The sequence below is a fragment of the Notolabrus celidotus genome, chromosome 20 (genome assembly GCF_009762535.1).
Source record: "Notolabrus celidotus isolate fNotCel1 chromosome 20, fNotCel1.pri, whole genome shotgun sequence".
Classification (NCBI taxonomy): domain Eukaryota; kingdom Metazoa; phylum Chordata; class Actinopteri; order Labriformes; family Labridae; genus Notolabrus; species Notolabrus celidotus.
In genome coordinates this window covers 23,026,935-23,044,496 of record NC_048291.1, presented here as the reverse complement: position 1 = coordinate 23,044,496, position 17,562 = coordinate 23,026,935, and the positions used below count along the sequence as shown (strand labels likewise).

The 17,562-nt window shown below is 37.1% G+C and overlaps 1 protein-coding gene across 2 annotated transcripts; it reads right to left on the bottom strand.

Moving 5' to 3' along the window:
• Positions 1–78: 78 nt before the first annotated feature.
• stat3 (signal transducer and activator of transcription 3 (acute-phase response factor)) lies at positions 79–17,138 on the bottom strand. Of its 2 annotated transcripts, XM_034711172.1 has the most exons (24): positions 16,890–17,138; positions 12,743–12,891; positions 9,168–9,411; positions 8,908–9,000; positions 8,715–8,796; positions 8,469–8,569; positions 8,059–8,210; positions 7,602–7,760; positions 6,990–7,082; positions 6,798–6,857; positions 6,668–6,697; positions 6,479–6,572; positions 6,335–6,382; positions 6,120–6,203; positions 5,032–5,130; positions 4,782–4,917; positions 4,644–4,696; positions 4,464–4,558; positions 4,175–4,314; positions 3,862–4,083; positions 3,718–3,760; positions 2,951–3,010; positions 1,833–1,930; positions 79–1,092 (listed from the first exon to the last, which is right to left on the bottom strand). In XM_034711172.1, exons 2-24 carry the CDS (start codon positions 12,868–12,870, stop codon positions 1,049–1,051), a joined length of 2,358 nt encoding a protein of 785 aa, XP_034567063.1. In that variant the 5' UTR covers positions 12,871–12,891; positions 16,890–17,138; the 3' UTR covers positions 79–1,048. The 2 variants fall into 2 exon arrangements, with proteins under 2 accessions (XP_034567063.1, XP_034567064.1); XM_034711173.1 differs by lacking the exon at positions 2,951–3,010 and having other exon boundaries at positions 16,890–17,119.
• Positions 17,139–17,562: the final 424 nt, after the last annotated feature.

The following is a 17,562-nucleotide window of genomic DNA, read 5'->3' as shown; positions in this document are numbered from 1 at the left end:
TTAAAGTTTACTTGGTATTATAATGTTGTGATTTTCTTACATACCACTACAAACACTACTGGATTACTGATCCACATGTTAAACTAGTGATAACTTGTTTTTATTTCTTTTCACCAAATAATGAATAGTTACAACATATTTTACAGGAAACATCTTGAGATATCATGACAGGACAGACAAGCGTGGCTTGCACTGAATTGTTGTCAAACAAATATTTGAAGTGCTTATCAAATCAAATTTGTGATTCAAACATGTTAAAAATACTGTTAATTTCTAAAGCATCTGCAAAACCAGTGATCACAAATTACAGTTAATCAAGTGGGAGAAAAAAACTTTGTTTAGTACATAACATTTACAGGTATGGTCACATTATTTATCACAACACGACAAGGAAATAACATCATTCATGTTAAAGTTACGCCTCCTCTTCCCCCTAAATTATATATTTTTCAACACTTTCAATGTCTCTCAGAAATGTTAGAAATATTTCATTCTGAGAAAAAGCTAAAATAACACAAAAATATGTTATAGGTTTTGTTAAATGCCTGTGGCATTAGAATTTGGCATTTGATTAAATATGCAATGAGACATATTGAAAACCATTAAAACAGTTCAAAGTACAATTCCTAAGCAGCATAGCTTATACAAGAAATACTCATTACATTTCTTAACACATGATATCAGAATCATTTTTGAAAGTCCATAACACAAAAATACAATGTTCTCAAAAAATATAATTCAAAATAGTAAGATATCTGTGATGGTGGGAGAGCACTGAATGAAAGCAGTATGCTGCTGAAAATACAACAGGACAGTATCAGTCAACAGCCTCACACGATGAACTACAGGTGGACAGTCAAAATCACCTTTTCAAAAGAAGACCTTTTTTAAATCATCCAACTTCCTACAGTGTGAAAGAGTCATTTTTTTTTACAAAGAAACAAACTGTACAGGCAGACTGTGTGCATGGAGAGAGAAAGAAATCCTCCAACATAAATCCAGACAAAGACAAAGTAAGAAGAAAAATAAAGAAGCCTGATGCATCTCTTCACATAGGAGGGGATGATACCTCCATGTCCAAAGTGAGGGAATCTGCAGGAGACATCCAAAAACAAGCTGTCAGTACTTTTCAATAGGGTCAAAATTAGAATAAATAAAGGGTTTATTTAACCCTCTTGTTATGTTTGTTTCTTAGGGACAGCAATAATGTTCCTGGTCAACTTGACCCGGGCATTTTTTATGATCCAAAAGTGTCAGAACCCACCAAAATCCTGATAAACATTTTTAAAAATCTCATTTTTAACTCCATTACTAACCATTTAAATCAATATTTAGTGCAATGGTGTTATTTAACTCTCACAGATCATGGTTCACTGAGGATAACTCACTAATGTTTTTCATGAAAATTCATGTTTAAACTTTTTTTAATGTACATTGAAAAGCCCTAAATACAAATACAATAGATTTACATGACACAGATTTTTGTTCATTTACATTTTGAATTTTATTTTCATGTAGTGATGTTGATAAATTAACACGAGACACATATACTGTCACATGCTGCCCAGATGTATATGATGCATTTAGCTGGTTTGGAAGGCACAAATTACCTAAGATGGAAGAAACCTCTGAATACCACTAGTAGCCTTTCATCCACTGTGACATTAGAAATGCGAAATAATACTTTCAACATTGTTATCTTTATTTTTGAGAACTTTAAAATGGGTTAATTTGACCCACAACATAACAGGAGGGTTAAGTGATGAGTTTCGCGAACACAAAATAATTGAGTCAACAACTGGTCTGAAATGTGTGTGCATCATGGGACTCACCCAAATGTCCTGGATTAGGTTCAGTTTCATTATGCATCAGAGAGTCGAGGGTGCGAGGGGACATGGGGAACAGATCACTGGTGTTTCCAGAGTTTGTGCTGTAAAAAAACAGACGAAAGAAAGAGGACAGATCGTTAATGACAAACTGAAATATCCACTGCTAATGATCACACACTTGTGCATTGTCTCCTTGCTGTTCATGTTAGTGAAAATACTTTCAGTTCTACTAAAATGAAGGCATCTTTGTCATACCGCTTTACCACAATGATAAGCAAACAGTCCCCTAACTCATGTCTGTCAGTGTTTATATTCATAACTGTGACAGCAGAGCTATCATTAGCCGGAGGCTTATGATTCATCTGCATTATTAAACCCACAATGATTAATGGGTAAAGAGGTCGACAAATCAGTCTCATCATAGGAAGCATTCTTGTCAGTATGCACAACATCATGAGAAAGAAGACGAGAGTTGACAAAATGGGTGGGTGTGTTAGAGCGCTCATGAAAGTGAAACATAAAATCAAACTTGGTAAACAGCCGGTCAGATGATGAGTTGTGATCTATTTCCTTATTCTAGTTAAGGCAATGCTAGGGCTACTCACACACAACTGCTCTGTGTATCACATTGATCTGATGTTAATTACAGTTTATTTAAAGTTAATATCACTACAGTTGTTTGTCAACACAGCTGATCACGCAAATAGAAAAAGTCACGACATTAAAAATGTGTAATAAAAATCAATGTTTTCCTATCTCTTCATCTTTGATCAAATGAACCTCTGCTTTGTCTGTTCTTTTTTATTATTCATTTTATATTCAAACAATAATGACACTCTTATCAGAGATCGCAAACACTGACAGTCAAGATAAGTGATACAAACGGTTCTAGCTGAGGAGTTAAGATGCAGATGTCTGATTTCAACCAAAGGAGAAATGGATGACTGACAAGGAGATCTTGTATTAGGACCAGGAAAAGTGACGGTGAGTTGAAACAATAACAGGAATTATATAAGTGGAGGGACCATTCCCCCTGAGACCCACCCATGAAAAACACACAAACAAAGTCACAAGATGCACACACAACCCTACATGCCGCCTCCCCTCCCCCGGGGGCCTACCATGGGAATCCGTTCCCAAGCAGCTCACTGTCTGGCAAGTCCATGAACACGGAGGGACACCTACGGAGACAGGTCAGGATCTCACTGAGCAAAACCTCTTAACGCCATCAAACTCTCTACCAACTCTGTGACAAGTGGCTGACTGTCCTGCACATACACTCTCAGTCTGTGGCTTTACTCAGGTATCCCAAAATACACAGATCACGGGTGACAAGTAGAGTCAGTAGAGTACACATTGACTTGATTATACTTCATTGTTTAATTATCAGAATTAGATTTAAATGTATAATATTAAATTATAGCAATTCAAAGAAGATCTGGGTGTACATAGAGTTCAGAGGGTTTATTTTTTGTCATTTCTGTCCTCCCCACAGATTTTCAAAAATACCAAAGTACAAGTGCCATCACAATCAAAACACACTTTTCAAGATCTACAGCTACGTCTTTGTGGTGACAAGAAAAGATCTACAAAAGGAGGATCTACAGGAAAATATAAGTGTTGCACATGGTTATCTTCATATTGAACAATGAATGAATCCTTTTAGAAACGCTTTATTCCAGCTGTGACCTTCACCTTCCCAAACTAAACCTTAAAATATTCTGATCATATCTGGGACATGTCTGGTTTCGCCAATGACAGCGGTTTCTCAAAGTGAATGTGGAAACACTTTTGTCCCTTTCCCAACAATTGCAACATATAAATTAAAAGAGGAAGCACAGATCATAACTGTGATGACTTGTATAAAAGCAAGAAATAAGATACTTACGGGGTAACGCAGATGAATTTGGTCTTCAAGTACGGCTGAATAGCTGTTGGTGAAAGAAAAATGAGGCAAAGTTGAACGATAAAGTAACATGCATACCAATTAACCTTTTTTTGTTTCTGGAAAACAAACAAAGCATATACTTACTGCTCGTAGAGTCCCCTCCTATCTCAGGTTCAGGAACTGATTCAGGTCTGCAGTACTTCCCAAAAGCCTCCTCTTTGGGGATTTCAGGGTAGAGATACACAAGAGGCGAGACCAGAATGTTGGTGGCATCCATAATCTTGTAGCCCATGATGATGTCAGCAAAAGACATGCTGTTGAGCTGCTGCTTGGTGTAGGGCTCCACTGACTGGATCTGGGTCTTTCCTATACACATTCATGAACATTCAGTGTTACAAACATTCATAAAAATTAATTCTCAAAATATTCCAAGAAAAGAGAAAAAAGAAAACCTCACCGCTAATATCTTTCTCTACCCATGTAAATGTAATGCCCCCCTCCTTGCTGCTCTCACTGAAGCGCAGAAGAAAAGTGCCGGGAGGTTTCGGACTAAGAATGGCCCTCTCCCTCTCCTTACTGATAAAGCCCATGATATACCTGTAGGAAATAACAGGAAGTGGTATGACTGTATGTTGAATTTTAAAATAGCAGGCTTTTTTAAAAAAACTATTGACAAGTGTTGAATATTATGACTGATCCTGGTGCCTGCTCAGGGACTCCACTGTAAACAAAGGATGACCTCTTACCCTTCATTCCACAGTGCCAGGATGTACTTCTTCACCAGGTCAATGATGTTGTCCAGCCACACCCAGAAGGAGAAGCCTTTGCCCGCCATGTTTTCCTGGGAAGAGGAAGGAGAAAAATAACTCACACAGAACAATAGCAACACAACAGTCTGAATCGTGTGTGGCTAACAGGTGACATACCTTACAGAACTTGGCCCAAGTGATCTGACAGCCAGAGTAGTTGACACATGGCCCTGGAGGGAAAATTGCAGAATATCAACAAACGTTCAATTCAGTGAAAGTGGGATTCTTTGGAGACTTTTAGGCACAACACCTCACCCAATAACTTCTCAGCCAGGGTTGTGAGCTGTTCAATAGTCAGGCCTCTCTTAGTGGTGGAGGAAAATTGCCAACTGAGAATCTCAGCCACCTGGTCCCATGTCCCCACAGGAGGCTTAGTGAAGAAGTTCACATTCTGTACAGAGACATCCAGGCCAACATTGGTTAAAAAAACACATTTTACACATTGTAATGTAATGTGTGAAGAATTTTCAGTTCAGCCCCTTTCCACCAGGGGGTGCTTTTTTACCTTTGGGTGGTTAGTGAGCATGTTGTACCACAGGATGGAAGCCCAGGCGTTTGGCATCTGGCAGATGTTTGAAATGACTACCACAGGCAGGGAATGAGTCTGAACAAAAGGACAAAATGTTTTTAGTATCTTTGTAATATCTCATTCCTTTTTGAAAAGTTTGATGACTTGTTTGCTAACTTTTGCTCCTGCACGCTGATGCCAAAATATTTCTGCATTTATGTTTGATTCCATCATCTAAAAAAGTTACTTCTTTAGTTGCTCCTTCAGAAGTTCTAATCTTACATACAAGACATGCTTCTTTTTTTGTATAAGATACTATTTTGAAAGTCTAAGTCCTAAGTTTGTTCCATTAGGTTCTCAAGAAACGAAAATAAAATGAACGGAACTTCTAAGGAGAATAATCCCTGAAATACAGAGGTTAAAGATGTAAATAGTGATATTCATTTCATGACTTATGACGCAAGATAACTTGTCAAAAGGCTCCGCTGTACAACAAACGACCTCTACAAGGGGAAGACCTGTAGTTTTCCAATTACAATAAAATGTTCCGTAAGGGGTGCTATGAATTGTGCCTTGAGACAGCCTGGTGTGAGCTAGTTGAGATTTGAGTCAGCTTCACACACCTGTAGGTGGGAGCTCTGAGGTGCGTTGGGGGATAGAAGAAGTATAAAATGCATTCATTTACCATGTAGCACATTAAATGAAACCAGAGGGTCTACTGTCTGGAAAGTGAAAGAATCTCTTTTTAAGCCGCAGGTGATCAAGTTCCAAAAAAACACAATTTGTGCTAAAATGTTAGTTTGAATTTACACTGCCGTCAGTAGGTCAGGGCGATGGTTTTTCTGGTGTGGGAAGTTAATCTTTAGGTAACATAGAGAAGCTGTAATGGTAACAGACTACAAAGGCGGAAGACTTCGATAATGACTAATTTGTCTGCTGGCTTACTTGGTATGGTGTATCAAAAAACAACACTTGTCTAGTCTTACACTTTATTTTGTTTATTTTTACTGTTAAAGGTAAAATAAACTGAGAATGCTAAAAAAAAAAAAGTGACCAAAATCATGATACATAGACTCAATACTGACCTCCAGATCGATTTTCAAGCCTTGGTGATAGACCTCTGTCTCAAAAGTGATTAGATGTAGCTCTTCTGTGACAATCAAGGACGCCTACAGAAAGAAGAGAATTCAAAACACTGAAGTACAAAAATATTAAACTGCACGTGTTGTTCATGCTGCTGAGGGAAAACCAAAACTTACAAATAAAATGCAGATATTTTTACAACTGTCATTAAACTTACATCGCTATTGGTCCTTCCACCATTACCACACCTCTGTTCTCTCAGGGTCTGTAACAAACATTTGTATGTTAATGTATTGTATATAATGTAATATATTACTTAATAACTGGCTGTATCAGCTTTCATTCGGTATCTATAACTCACCAAGTGTTTAAACTCTGCTGAAAGGCTGCCATTGTTGGATTCCTCCATGTTCATAACTTTTGTGTTGGTACCGAGGATGTTAAACTTTCTTGACCTAAGAAAATCAAGGAACGCCAGGAGGTGAGACCCTTTTAAAAAAAAAGAATAGTAAACATTTAGTGCTCTAATGAAGAATTCTTAAAGTCTTACCCTCGAATTGCAGCAACATCTCCAGATTCTCTGAAAAATGAAAAGTACGAATCAGTACAGCTGTTAGATCTCACTCATCAAGACCTGATATATATTCTACCTCCAGAATAAGACAAAAAACCTCTCTTACTTGTCGATGCAAACTTTAATTTTCAGCTGATAATTGAGTTCAGGAAACTTCACCAGCAACCTGAAAAAATAAGAAACAACATATTGTCCATTAATTTATTAGGACTCTTAATATGATAAAACGTTTATGTCAAACTAAATATTTTTGCTGGAATGTGTAAAACCATTTCTGTGTGTTTGTCTTAAACCTTACCTGACTTTATTTGTGAACTGTACTCCTGTTTTTATGACCAGGGGTCTGTCTGGATGCATGGGCATGCAAGGCTGTCTCTCCACCACAAACGCACTAAAAGACAAAAGTGGACCATGTTTCAGAGAAATTGAAGCAAACTCAATCAAACTTCTGTGTTGTTTCTTAGTGTGCAGAATATTAAGAATACAAATGGATCAAATATCTTCTAATTTGCAACATCAGGACAGTTATATGTGACTGAAATCTATATATCACAAATGTTTTAAAGACTTTCTTCAGCTTTTACTTGACTTTTCCCTTTTACCAGGAAATATATTTTATAATATGTATGTCTTGCATCTTTAGGCACACTGTTAAACATACGATGTACATAACAGAGCAAAAATTGTAACTGGGATTAAAAAAGTACTTCAAACAAACATCATTTAAACAATTTAGAAAAAGTATTTCCAGCACTTGGTCTACACAGATACACTGACATCTAACAAGAACCAAACAGAAGGAGAGACTTAAAAGATTCAGCTGTCTGTTCATTCTAGACTGTGCCTTGAGCCCTGTGCGGATTATAAACAAGGAAATCTAAGGCAGATGTACTCTGAAAACATGCAGTACCTCTTCATCAGGTTTCTAAACAAGTCCACAATCTTCTCCTCCAGGACGGGCCGGTGCTGGATGATGGGGTCGCCTTTGTAGGACACCTTCTGCTGGAGCTCCTCCAGCTTCTTGATCTGCTGCCGGATCTGCAGCTGTGACTCAGCCAAGGATGTGATCCTGGTTAGAGAATAAGCCATGTCAAGTAAAATGTCTTGATGAAAATGGGTCTCTTTCCCCGTCTCACAATGCTACTGGAGGAACACTCTGGACTTCAAACAACCACAACTACTTGGAACTTACAGTGAAATGGTAAAAATACTCTTAAAAATGTAATTTATTATGGATTTACCACATTATTGAAATAAGAAAACTGCAAAATGTCCTTAATATCACATGAAAATCACGGAATGTGTTTAAAAGCCATTCATGACAAATGTGACTGATGGTTCACTTAGGAGTTTGAATCTCTGGTTACCATGTTTCAAGGCGATCCAGGCAGATGTTTGGTGGACCTCCGATGCAGGCAATTTGCTGCCTTCTCTTCCAGTCTGCTAATTCTTCATCTGTCAGGTTCTTCTGTACATAATCCATTGCATTCAGCAAGCCTCCCATCTCTGTGACAATTTGCTACAAGATAAAAAAAACACAGCATTCATTAAACACAACCATCCATCATTCTGAAGTATTTAAACAATATGCTTATGTTCAAAGAAGGACCTAATACTGGTAATCTAAGAAAATGATACATGTTGAATTATTAATCAGGCATTCATGACTGTGATCATTACTTCTATTGTCAATCTTGAGGCCAAGTATGTGAAATGTAGAATAAATAGCTATGAAGCATTAAGGTTGTAGGATAACATGGTAAGAATAGAGGCCCACCCTCCTGAGCTGGTCCAGGGCGCTCAGCATCTGCTCAAGCTGAGCCATCTTCTGTCTGGTGGCAGCTGCTTGGCTGTTTCCATTTAGGTCCTGGGACAACTCTGTGCAGTGAGTAAACATATCACAGGTAATCAAACAAGACTGTTTTAGTGCACACCACATAAAATACTTGTTTAGCTGAGAGTTAAATTCATTTCCATAAATCAACATCATTCTTAAAGGTTAGGAATATTCATTGGCGTGTACCTCCTTGGCTTTTCAGTGTCTTGTAGTTGAAGTCAAAGTCATCCTGCAAGTTCTCAAGCATTTTCATCTTCTGTTCCATGTCCTGCAGAAAACAGACAATGATTAGTCAAAATTACAAAGTGTTAAGGGATTTGTTTACCCAATAATAATAATAATAATGATAAAAAGTACTGGAGATCTGTTGTAAACTCACCTGAACCCGCTTTCTGATGTCTTGAAGGTTGTGCTCCAACATCTGCTGCTTCTCTGTCACTACTGTCCCGGTTGGATGAGCTGCCTGGCCATCCTGTAGGAAAGCGTAAAATCACTGTGATGAACCACCGATGACTTTATTTGAACTGCATGTGATCTGCTTTAATAGATATACATCATTGTTGTGGTTGAAAATGTATGGCCTAAAGCTCTTTGATGGAATATGATTGAGGCACCAAAGTTAGTGTAGCTCCTCTCTACCTGTGCAGCAGTGGTTGCGGTCTGCAGCAGTCTTTGCTCCTCCCACAAGCAACGGGCAACAATGCGGGCAATATCCATTGGCTTCTCCAGGTACTTGCTCTGCAGATGCTGTTTGATCCTGCGCAGGTTATGCTGGTAGAGTACATTGTTCTCCTGCAGGAAGCGGCTGTACTGCTGATCTATTTCCCCCAAAAGGTTGTGGAAGACCAATGTGGCGTGAGATTCCTTATTGGCAGCATAAGCCCTTCAAAGATGAGGAAGAAGAGAATCAGGATGTGATTATTCCTCATTTAATCTCTGAAGTGATAAAAGCTAAATAAAAACTCAAATTCTTCCAAGCCACTGTTTTGAGCTTGACTAAACATACTGTATGTTACATCAGAGAGACCACTTAATCATTACAACTATCCTGCATGTGCCCTGATCAACATAAGAAAATAATATGAATATATACACTACAAAAAGTTAAATCTAAGTAGTAGCAGTTTTTCTCACTAAGCAGTTTTTATGTTAGAGTGTTTCACTTGTTTTGAGTGCTTTGGTCCTAAATGATCTCAGTAAGATATTACAGCTTGTTTCTGAGATGTTATAACCTATACTGAGTAATGCTTGAAACTAGAATATCAACTGTTTCAAAGCTGTTTTATCAACACTCACAAGTTTAAAACTGCTTTTTCAAAGTAATGATTTCTTATTTCAAGCATGAAATAAGAAATCATGATGTTGACACAATTGTATCTCTTCACTAGGGATGGGTACCAAATTCGGCATGTTTCTGTACCTAAATGCATCCTTGTGACAGTGAGGGAGTGGAAGAATAGGCAATTTTTCCATACTTTCACCCTGTAATAAAGTTCTAGACTGATCGGGTGGACGTCTCTGCTCTCTGCACTCACAGTGAGGCAGAGCTGCAGGAGGATTTAGAGTTTTAGCTCAATTTAGGTTGAGACGAACTCTCTTGCTCCGACTACCTGCCTGTTTATAACCGTTCCTGTGTGCGTGAAGGCCCAACAAGTAAGTTGTGTGTCCTGTTATTATAAAGAGACGGAGAACTGACTTTTCCCGTCCGCAGGGATTCACGTGTGTTCTTTGATAAACTCCCGAAAGAGTAATTAGACGCCACATGTGTCAGCTAATATATCTAATCACCTATATAATCCTGTTTCTGTTCATTTCATGTTAAATTAAATAAATATGTTAAATTTGAAAATTTGTCGATTTTGTTATTAAACAAATTAACATTTATTATCACATAAACACACAAAAGTACAGAAAATTGGTACCGTTGAGTACCGGTACCGATTCCCAGGTACCGGGTATCGGTACCGTATCGGTTCAAATGTCAAAGGTACCCATCCCTACTCTTCACACAATTAAAAATAATGACAGCCAAATGTAATCCACTGTTTTATTTTCAATGACACAATAGAAAATATATACCGGTACTACTATATATTAGTATAGTTGGCACAGTACTGTAAACTGACAATTAATATTTAAACATTTTACTGTTTCAAACAGAAATAACTACATTCAGACGAGTTCTTCCAAATTACAAGGGAGAAAATGATGCTACATCATGAGAATCATTTTCTTAACTTTTGTCTTTCCATCAAGAAAGTAAATTAGTTTTTAGTATAACTTTGCTGGTTTCAAGAACTGTAATGTCTAGTGCATGTCATTAGGTCAAGATAATGGAACTAGTGCACGGCCTAATGGTTAAGTTGCGCGCCCATGAGGTGGTTGGCCTGTGTTCAATTACAGCCTGTGGCCTCTTTCCTGCATGTCATTACCCCCCTCAATCCCACCTTTTGCACTATCCACTGTCCTCTCCTCTACTAATAAAAAGTGTAAAATCCCAATAAAAATAAAAATAAAAGATAATGGCACTAGCATTTACTTAATTTAAGAATATTTTTCAGAATATTGAGGAAATGAGTCTCATATTTTTTTATTTCTATCAAGAAAAGTCCACTTGTTATTAGTGAAAATACACTAATTTGAAGGTATTTTAGGGTTCATTGAGGTTAGATATTTTTACTTGTTTTGGAAAGTCTTGACAAGCCAAATTTTCTTGTTCTGTTGGCAGATAATTTTGCTTATTTAAGGTAATATACCCCCAATTTTTGTGTATTTGTTTCTTGTTTTTGAAGGCTGGCTTTTTGCAGTGTATATATATATATATATATATATATATATACACATATATATATATATATATATATATATATATATATATACCAGACATTCACTGACAGCCAATCAGCATCGCTGTCCTTTACTATATAGTAAAGGACAGCGATGCTGATTGGCTGTCAGTGAATGTCTGGTGTAATTGGTACATGAGGGAAGAAGATGGCGTGATAGGGAAGCATTTTAAAATAAACGTTCAAACATAATAGTTGTGGTTTTGGCCAAGCTATTTGCAAGTCATGCTGAGTGGTAAACTTGAAACAAAGACACTTTATCAGAGGAGAAACAGGAGGGAACAAACATTCTTTCAACAGGAGCACATGGAAAAAGATAATTGGCCTACAGCTGATTAGAAGTCCTACGGGAGTACTTCCAGGCAGTGTGGACTTAGTAAAACGTCACAAACTGTGGTGCCCCCTAGCTCTGATCAGAGGGTGTCACTGGAAATCCTCCACTCTGTCCACTTTTAAAGAATGGATTGAGGTATTAAGTGCAATAGTGAGCTTTGAATGGGTGCCTTATAGAGTTGTAGTGTGATCAAAATATTAAAAAGAACAGGAGCCCAGAATTTTAACTATATAACTTCAGAGGTGTCAAGTAATGAAGTACAAATACTTAGTTAACTTACTTATGTAGAAATTTTGGGTATCTATACTTTACTGGAGTAATTATTTTCAGCCGACTTTTTACTTCCACTCCTTACATTTTCACGCAATTATCTGTACTTTCTACTCCTTACATTTTAAAAATAGCCTTGTTACTCTTATTTAGTTCTGGCTTGTTTTCTTTCTGGCTTGTTTTCATTCAGGCTTGTCATTGTTAAAAAAAACAACTCATTTATTTACATTGACATTCCATTAAGGCTATTGATAGCATGCCTGTGAAGTTTGACTTTTTGCACCATTACAATACTTATAGGCAACTAGTCATCATATCTCCCGCTCCATGAAACACATTAATGCTCAGTAGTACACATATATGGTTCTTTAATGTATTTGCATTGTACGAAAATGCCTTCATTTTCAGTGGGCATGAACGCGGCTGAAACAGGTGCAACCCAAATATTTCAACATTAACATATTATTAATATAACATTGTAGTTATTATGGCCTTCAGAAAAATGATTTTTTGGGAGGTGGGGTAGTGCACTATAGGCCCCTGTGGCACAGCCTAAGCTTTTGTCCTTAATAGCATATTTTCCCCCTTATTTACTTTTACTATTATACTTGAAGTAGTTTTGAAACCAGAACTTTTACACTTTTACTTGAGTAAAAAGTTTGAGTTGATACTTCAACTTCTACAGATGTCTTTTTAAACCCTTGTATCTATACTTCTATTTGAGTAATGGATGTGAATACTTTTGACACCTCTGTTTAACTTACCAGTCTTGACTCTCAATCCAGGGGGCGAGGAACTGCCGTAGTTCCATTGGGAAGCTATCACTGTACAAGTGATAGAGCTGCTCCAGATACCTGGTCTCCAGCTGCTGTAACTGGTTCCATTGGGCCATCCTGACACACGCCTCCTACACCTACACAAAAACGATGAGGATAAAAAAATAAATTCAGTATAATAACATGGAGGAAATCTATAAAGGCAAATAATTACATTTATCAAAAGAACATAGAACCACTTTCTAAGTAGTCTTTAAATATGTTTGATATTAAAACTCACTGAACAGAAACTTCTTAATGTCCCTTTTTTTTCTAAAAAAGAAACCAGCTCCTTAAGAGGCTTACTATTCAGCAAAGTGACTTCCTGTTCAGTGAAACACTACGCCTACACCAAGAAATATAGGGTAACATGAACAGCTGTACATTCACTTAGCAAATAGCACTGAATGATCTTTGGCCGAGGTTTCGCCCAGATGAGAGACAATGAAACCACACTTCCTCTTTCTACCCTCTGAGGAGCAAAGGCTGATAAATAAATGAAACTTCATAAACCTGCTCTTCTTCATTACATGAAACTGTTTCTTTGCACATTTCCTCGTCTGCATATTCATTTCTGGAGAGCAGACACTTGCATACATAGCTTTTATCCATCAGATGCATATGGTAACTTAAGCCCGCCTTCTCAGCTTACTGACAGAAGGCCACGCTCGTCCCCTGAGGGCTGTAGACCGTACTCTAACAATAACCAGACACTCAGTAAAGACAACAGAAAGTTGTCTCCTACATTCATATCAAATTACCAACTGAAGCCATTTTCAGGCTCTTACATAAACTCTTCAGACTTGTGCATTAGAAGTCCAAAGTCTGAACAGTCTGTGGCTAAAGAAGTTTAATTGAGGTGTAATTTTTAGTGGATGATGAGTCACCTTCTGTCTCCTCTGGTTAAAATTAGGACACATGTCAAAGATAGTGATCTTAACAGGGAAGAATATACAACCGGAAACAAAGCTTGGTCCAGAATAACCCACAGCTGCTTAAAAATGTAATATAGAGCTATAACCTTTGTGTAGCCAACTATGTGAACAAATATAGACACGATGACTTCACAATAAAATATCTTTTGCAAAGTCTTAGATGAAATTTTGATAAATAACAGATTGTAAAAAACATTGTTGTGACTATCAAAGTTGTCATTAAACCTGTGTTTTGACAACTCAAAATGTCCACTGTGAAAATGTACTAGCTATCATAATAAGCTGTAATATAGTGCAGAGGTTAATGTCAATAAAAGGTAACTGTGTGTACATCTGTTGAATTTGGGGAACCTTAAAAAAATATATCAGTCACCCAACACATGTAGAAGTCCTGATGAAGTCATGTTGGTTTAAGTCAAAACAATGCCATTCACTTATGTAAGGGAATTTTCACACATAACATGATATGAAGTGTAAGCTCCCATGACCCAAGTTCCTGTTAAACCAAAAGAGCTGTATCTGTAGTCTGTGAATTTTTGGGGATGTGAAAACACTGAAAAGGTTACATCAATGATGTTATTAATGTGATGAGGGATTTTTTTTCTCTCATCATTTAGTACCATCATTTCTTACTTTCTGTCATGTGTTCATACAAGCTGCAGCTACAAACAGTATATCAACCTGAGGTTCTATTTTACATTTATCTGATAATATTAAAGACAGGCCAAGGTGAGAGAGGGGAGACCAAGGATGCTCATTTAGTTCAACTTTTACAGAGTGAGTGATTTTCACCACCTTCATCATTTCTGTCCATGTATTAAATATAATATAATAATCTCCATTAAACCCAGAAGCTATAACATCTGGCCTGGTCCTTATACAGTTTTTAAATCATTGTATAGTATGCCTTAGAACAGGGGTTCCCAAAGTGTGGGTCAGGACCCCCTGGGGGGGTCGTGAGACACAAATGGGGGGTCGTGAGATGTCTTCCAGAGTGTTTTTTATTATTTTTTTATACTTCATTGTGTCAATGTTATATGTACATGAGATACATTTCTTACAGGTTCGAACCTTTTTGACACATCATTTTTTTTTTTTTTCATTGTGACCCTCCACTCATACAGAATTGGAAAGTAAAATATATAGAAATGAAAAAGAAATAGAAAATATATAAATTCATATATAAATAACCCAATAGAATAAAATAAATATACATATATCTACATATATACACACACATACATACATAGACATACACATACATACATATGCATATATATATACACATGCAGAGATGTCTTCCGGAAGGTTTTTTTTAAGTAATCTAAAAATATTTATTATTGTTATTTATTTTTGTTTATTTACCTTGTTTCCTTATGTTTATCTTCCTTCTTGTTTGTACTGTTAATTATTATTATTTTTTCTTTATTATTATTTTTATTATTATTGTTATTATTATTATTATTATGTTTGTATTTATTTATTTTTTCTTTTCTTTGTTAGCTTTGTGTTACCTATTTATAATTTTTGTTAACTTGTGGTGAACAAAGAAATACATAAAAATTTCAATAAAAAAATTGAAGGACAAGTTATATAAAAATAGTACATTTTACCCATTTACAGTAATAAATGTTGACAAAAATAGTAGCTAAACTTGAAATTAAACCTTGAAAATAGAAAATGTAATGACTTTTCTTCCTTTCTTTTTGCCAGATGACTCCTAAGTTTAGTTAGTGAATAGTTAATTATCAAAAGCATCAGTAGCACAGGAAACACAGCCACATGCTCATGTAGGTAGGCTAAATTTCTGCAAACCAGCTAAATGAAGCCACTTTAAATCATTCTGAGGGACAGTGGGTGTTGCAAGTCTTTGGCACCTATATTATGGGGGTTGTGGTCTGAAAAGTTTGGGAACCCCTGCATTAGAATACACATTTCAAATATTTTTTGGATCTAATTATTGATTCAAATGCAAATCACACATTGGCCTAAATACTCCAACTTCATCACATTTTTTGAGACTCATTCACTTCACATGAGCAGAAAAGCACTGGTTAGATGTGTGCTGTTTGACTAGTTCCCAATACTTGCTGACCCATTTTCAGAGCACAATGTGAGTCCTGGCGTCATGCAGGAGATATTCCAGGAAGTATTTAAATGAACAAAGCAACAGTGACCACGTCACCTTTGTAATGGTTTTTGTAAAGACAGGTGACAACGGTAGCATTACTCTTTAGATCATGTCAGAGTCAGAGGTGTAGGCATTTCATAAAGTTCATGCATTGAAAGGTAAAAAACACTGATCAAAGCCAACACTGAAGAAGCATAATCATGAATCATAAATGACTGCATAAGTGAAACTGACGGCAAGAAACATGATCAGTGCACCTAAACATTTGCAATTCTGCAAAGGTGTTGACAGAGAATAGGCCTATCTCGTAATCCTAATCTGAGCAATGGTCAAATTAAATCCAGGCATAGTTACAGACGTGTTGTCCTCATAGACTCCTAGACTGTATAACATTTATTTTATACAGTCTATGGGGACAACACGTCTGTAACTATGCTGGGATTTAATTTGACCATTGCTCAGATTAGGATTAAGAGATAGGCCTATTCTGAACACCTTTGCAGAATTGCAAATGTTTAGGTTGTCCTGCAGATGGGATGGAAGATGGAGATGGAGATGGGCGTGACAAATGAAGTCAAGTACACAACAATGGCCTGGAATTCACAAGGTCCAAATATGCAAAACAGTCAGGTTTTAACTATTTAGAGTCCCTAGTAAGGAAATCTTAAACATACATTATCTTTATTATAGAGATTAATCTCGAAAATACAGTAAGAGCAATAAAGACAAAAAAGAGAAATTCACAATTTAGAGTGTCTGAATGTAACAAGGCCACACACAAGGGAACACTTACATATAATACAATAAATAACAATGTACGTAAAGTAGGCACAGCACGTTTCCTCAGCTTTGCAGATGTATAACTTATTTATAATGCTGCAGTTGTATTGGAAAGCGTCACAGACTTACATAGTACATGTATTGGTGTATTAAAGTGTCTGATGGTGCCATAAATATAGATTAAATCCCACCACAGGTCCAGCAAAGTGTCAAATAAATGAAAAGAGCAGAAGTCGTGATAGCAGCTTACCTTGCTCGTCAGTCCCTTGGAAAGTTGCTCCTTAAAAAACACTTGAAGAGTTTCGATAACCAAAAACTGCCAATAGCAGTGTGAAACCACTTTGGATCAATTTAAACACACACTAAAGCGTGGGTAAACACACAAACACGCGTCCTTAAGTTGTATCTTCCTTGTTAGTACTGGGAACACTTCTGTACGTGCGATTTTTTCACACGGAGACAATCTGCTACATTGCAGTTTTTCCAGCCACACAAACTCCACCATCAAATTCACTGACATCTCCATTAGCCAATGAGAGTAGAGTGGTGTGCTACAGCCAATCAGAATGGAGCTATCAGGCAAAGAGGCGGGGCTACACTGTTAGGTTGGTTGAGAACGTCCTTTTTAGAGCTGTCGCAACTGTGCTGTTCCCCGCTACACAACCTCCCCGCGCATGCACGTTATAGAAGCCCTGCGCAGTTATACAGAGCGGAGGGAGGAGAGGCAGGAGAATATAACAGCCGGGCTGGAAGTCATCTGAATTACTGGCAGTTTACGTCATCACAAGTGTAATAACACCAGTTCAGTTCATTATTGATCTCTCCTTTAATCAGAGATCAGCAGCCGATTTGTCCACACCTCTTTTCGCACCAGGTAAAAAAACAAACTTACACAGATCGCATAAATATGGTTCATACGAATG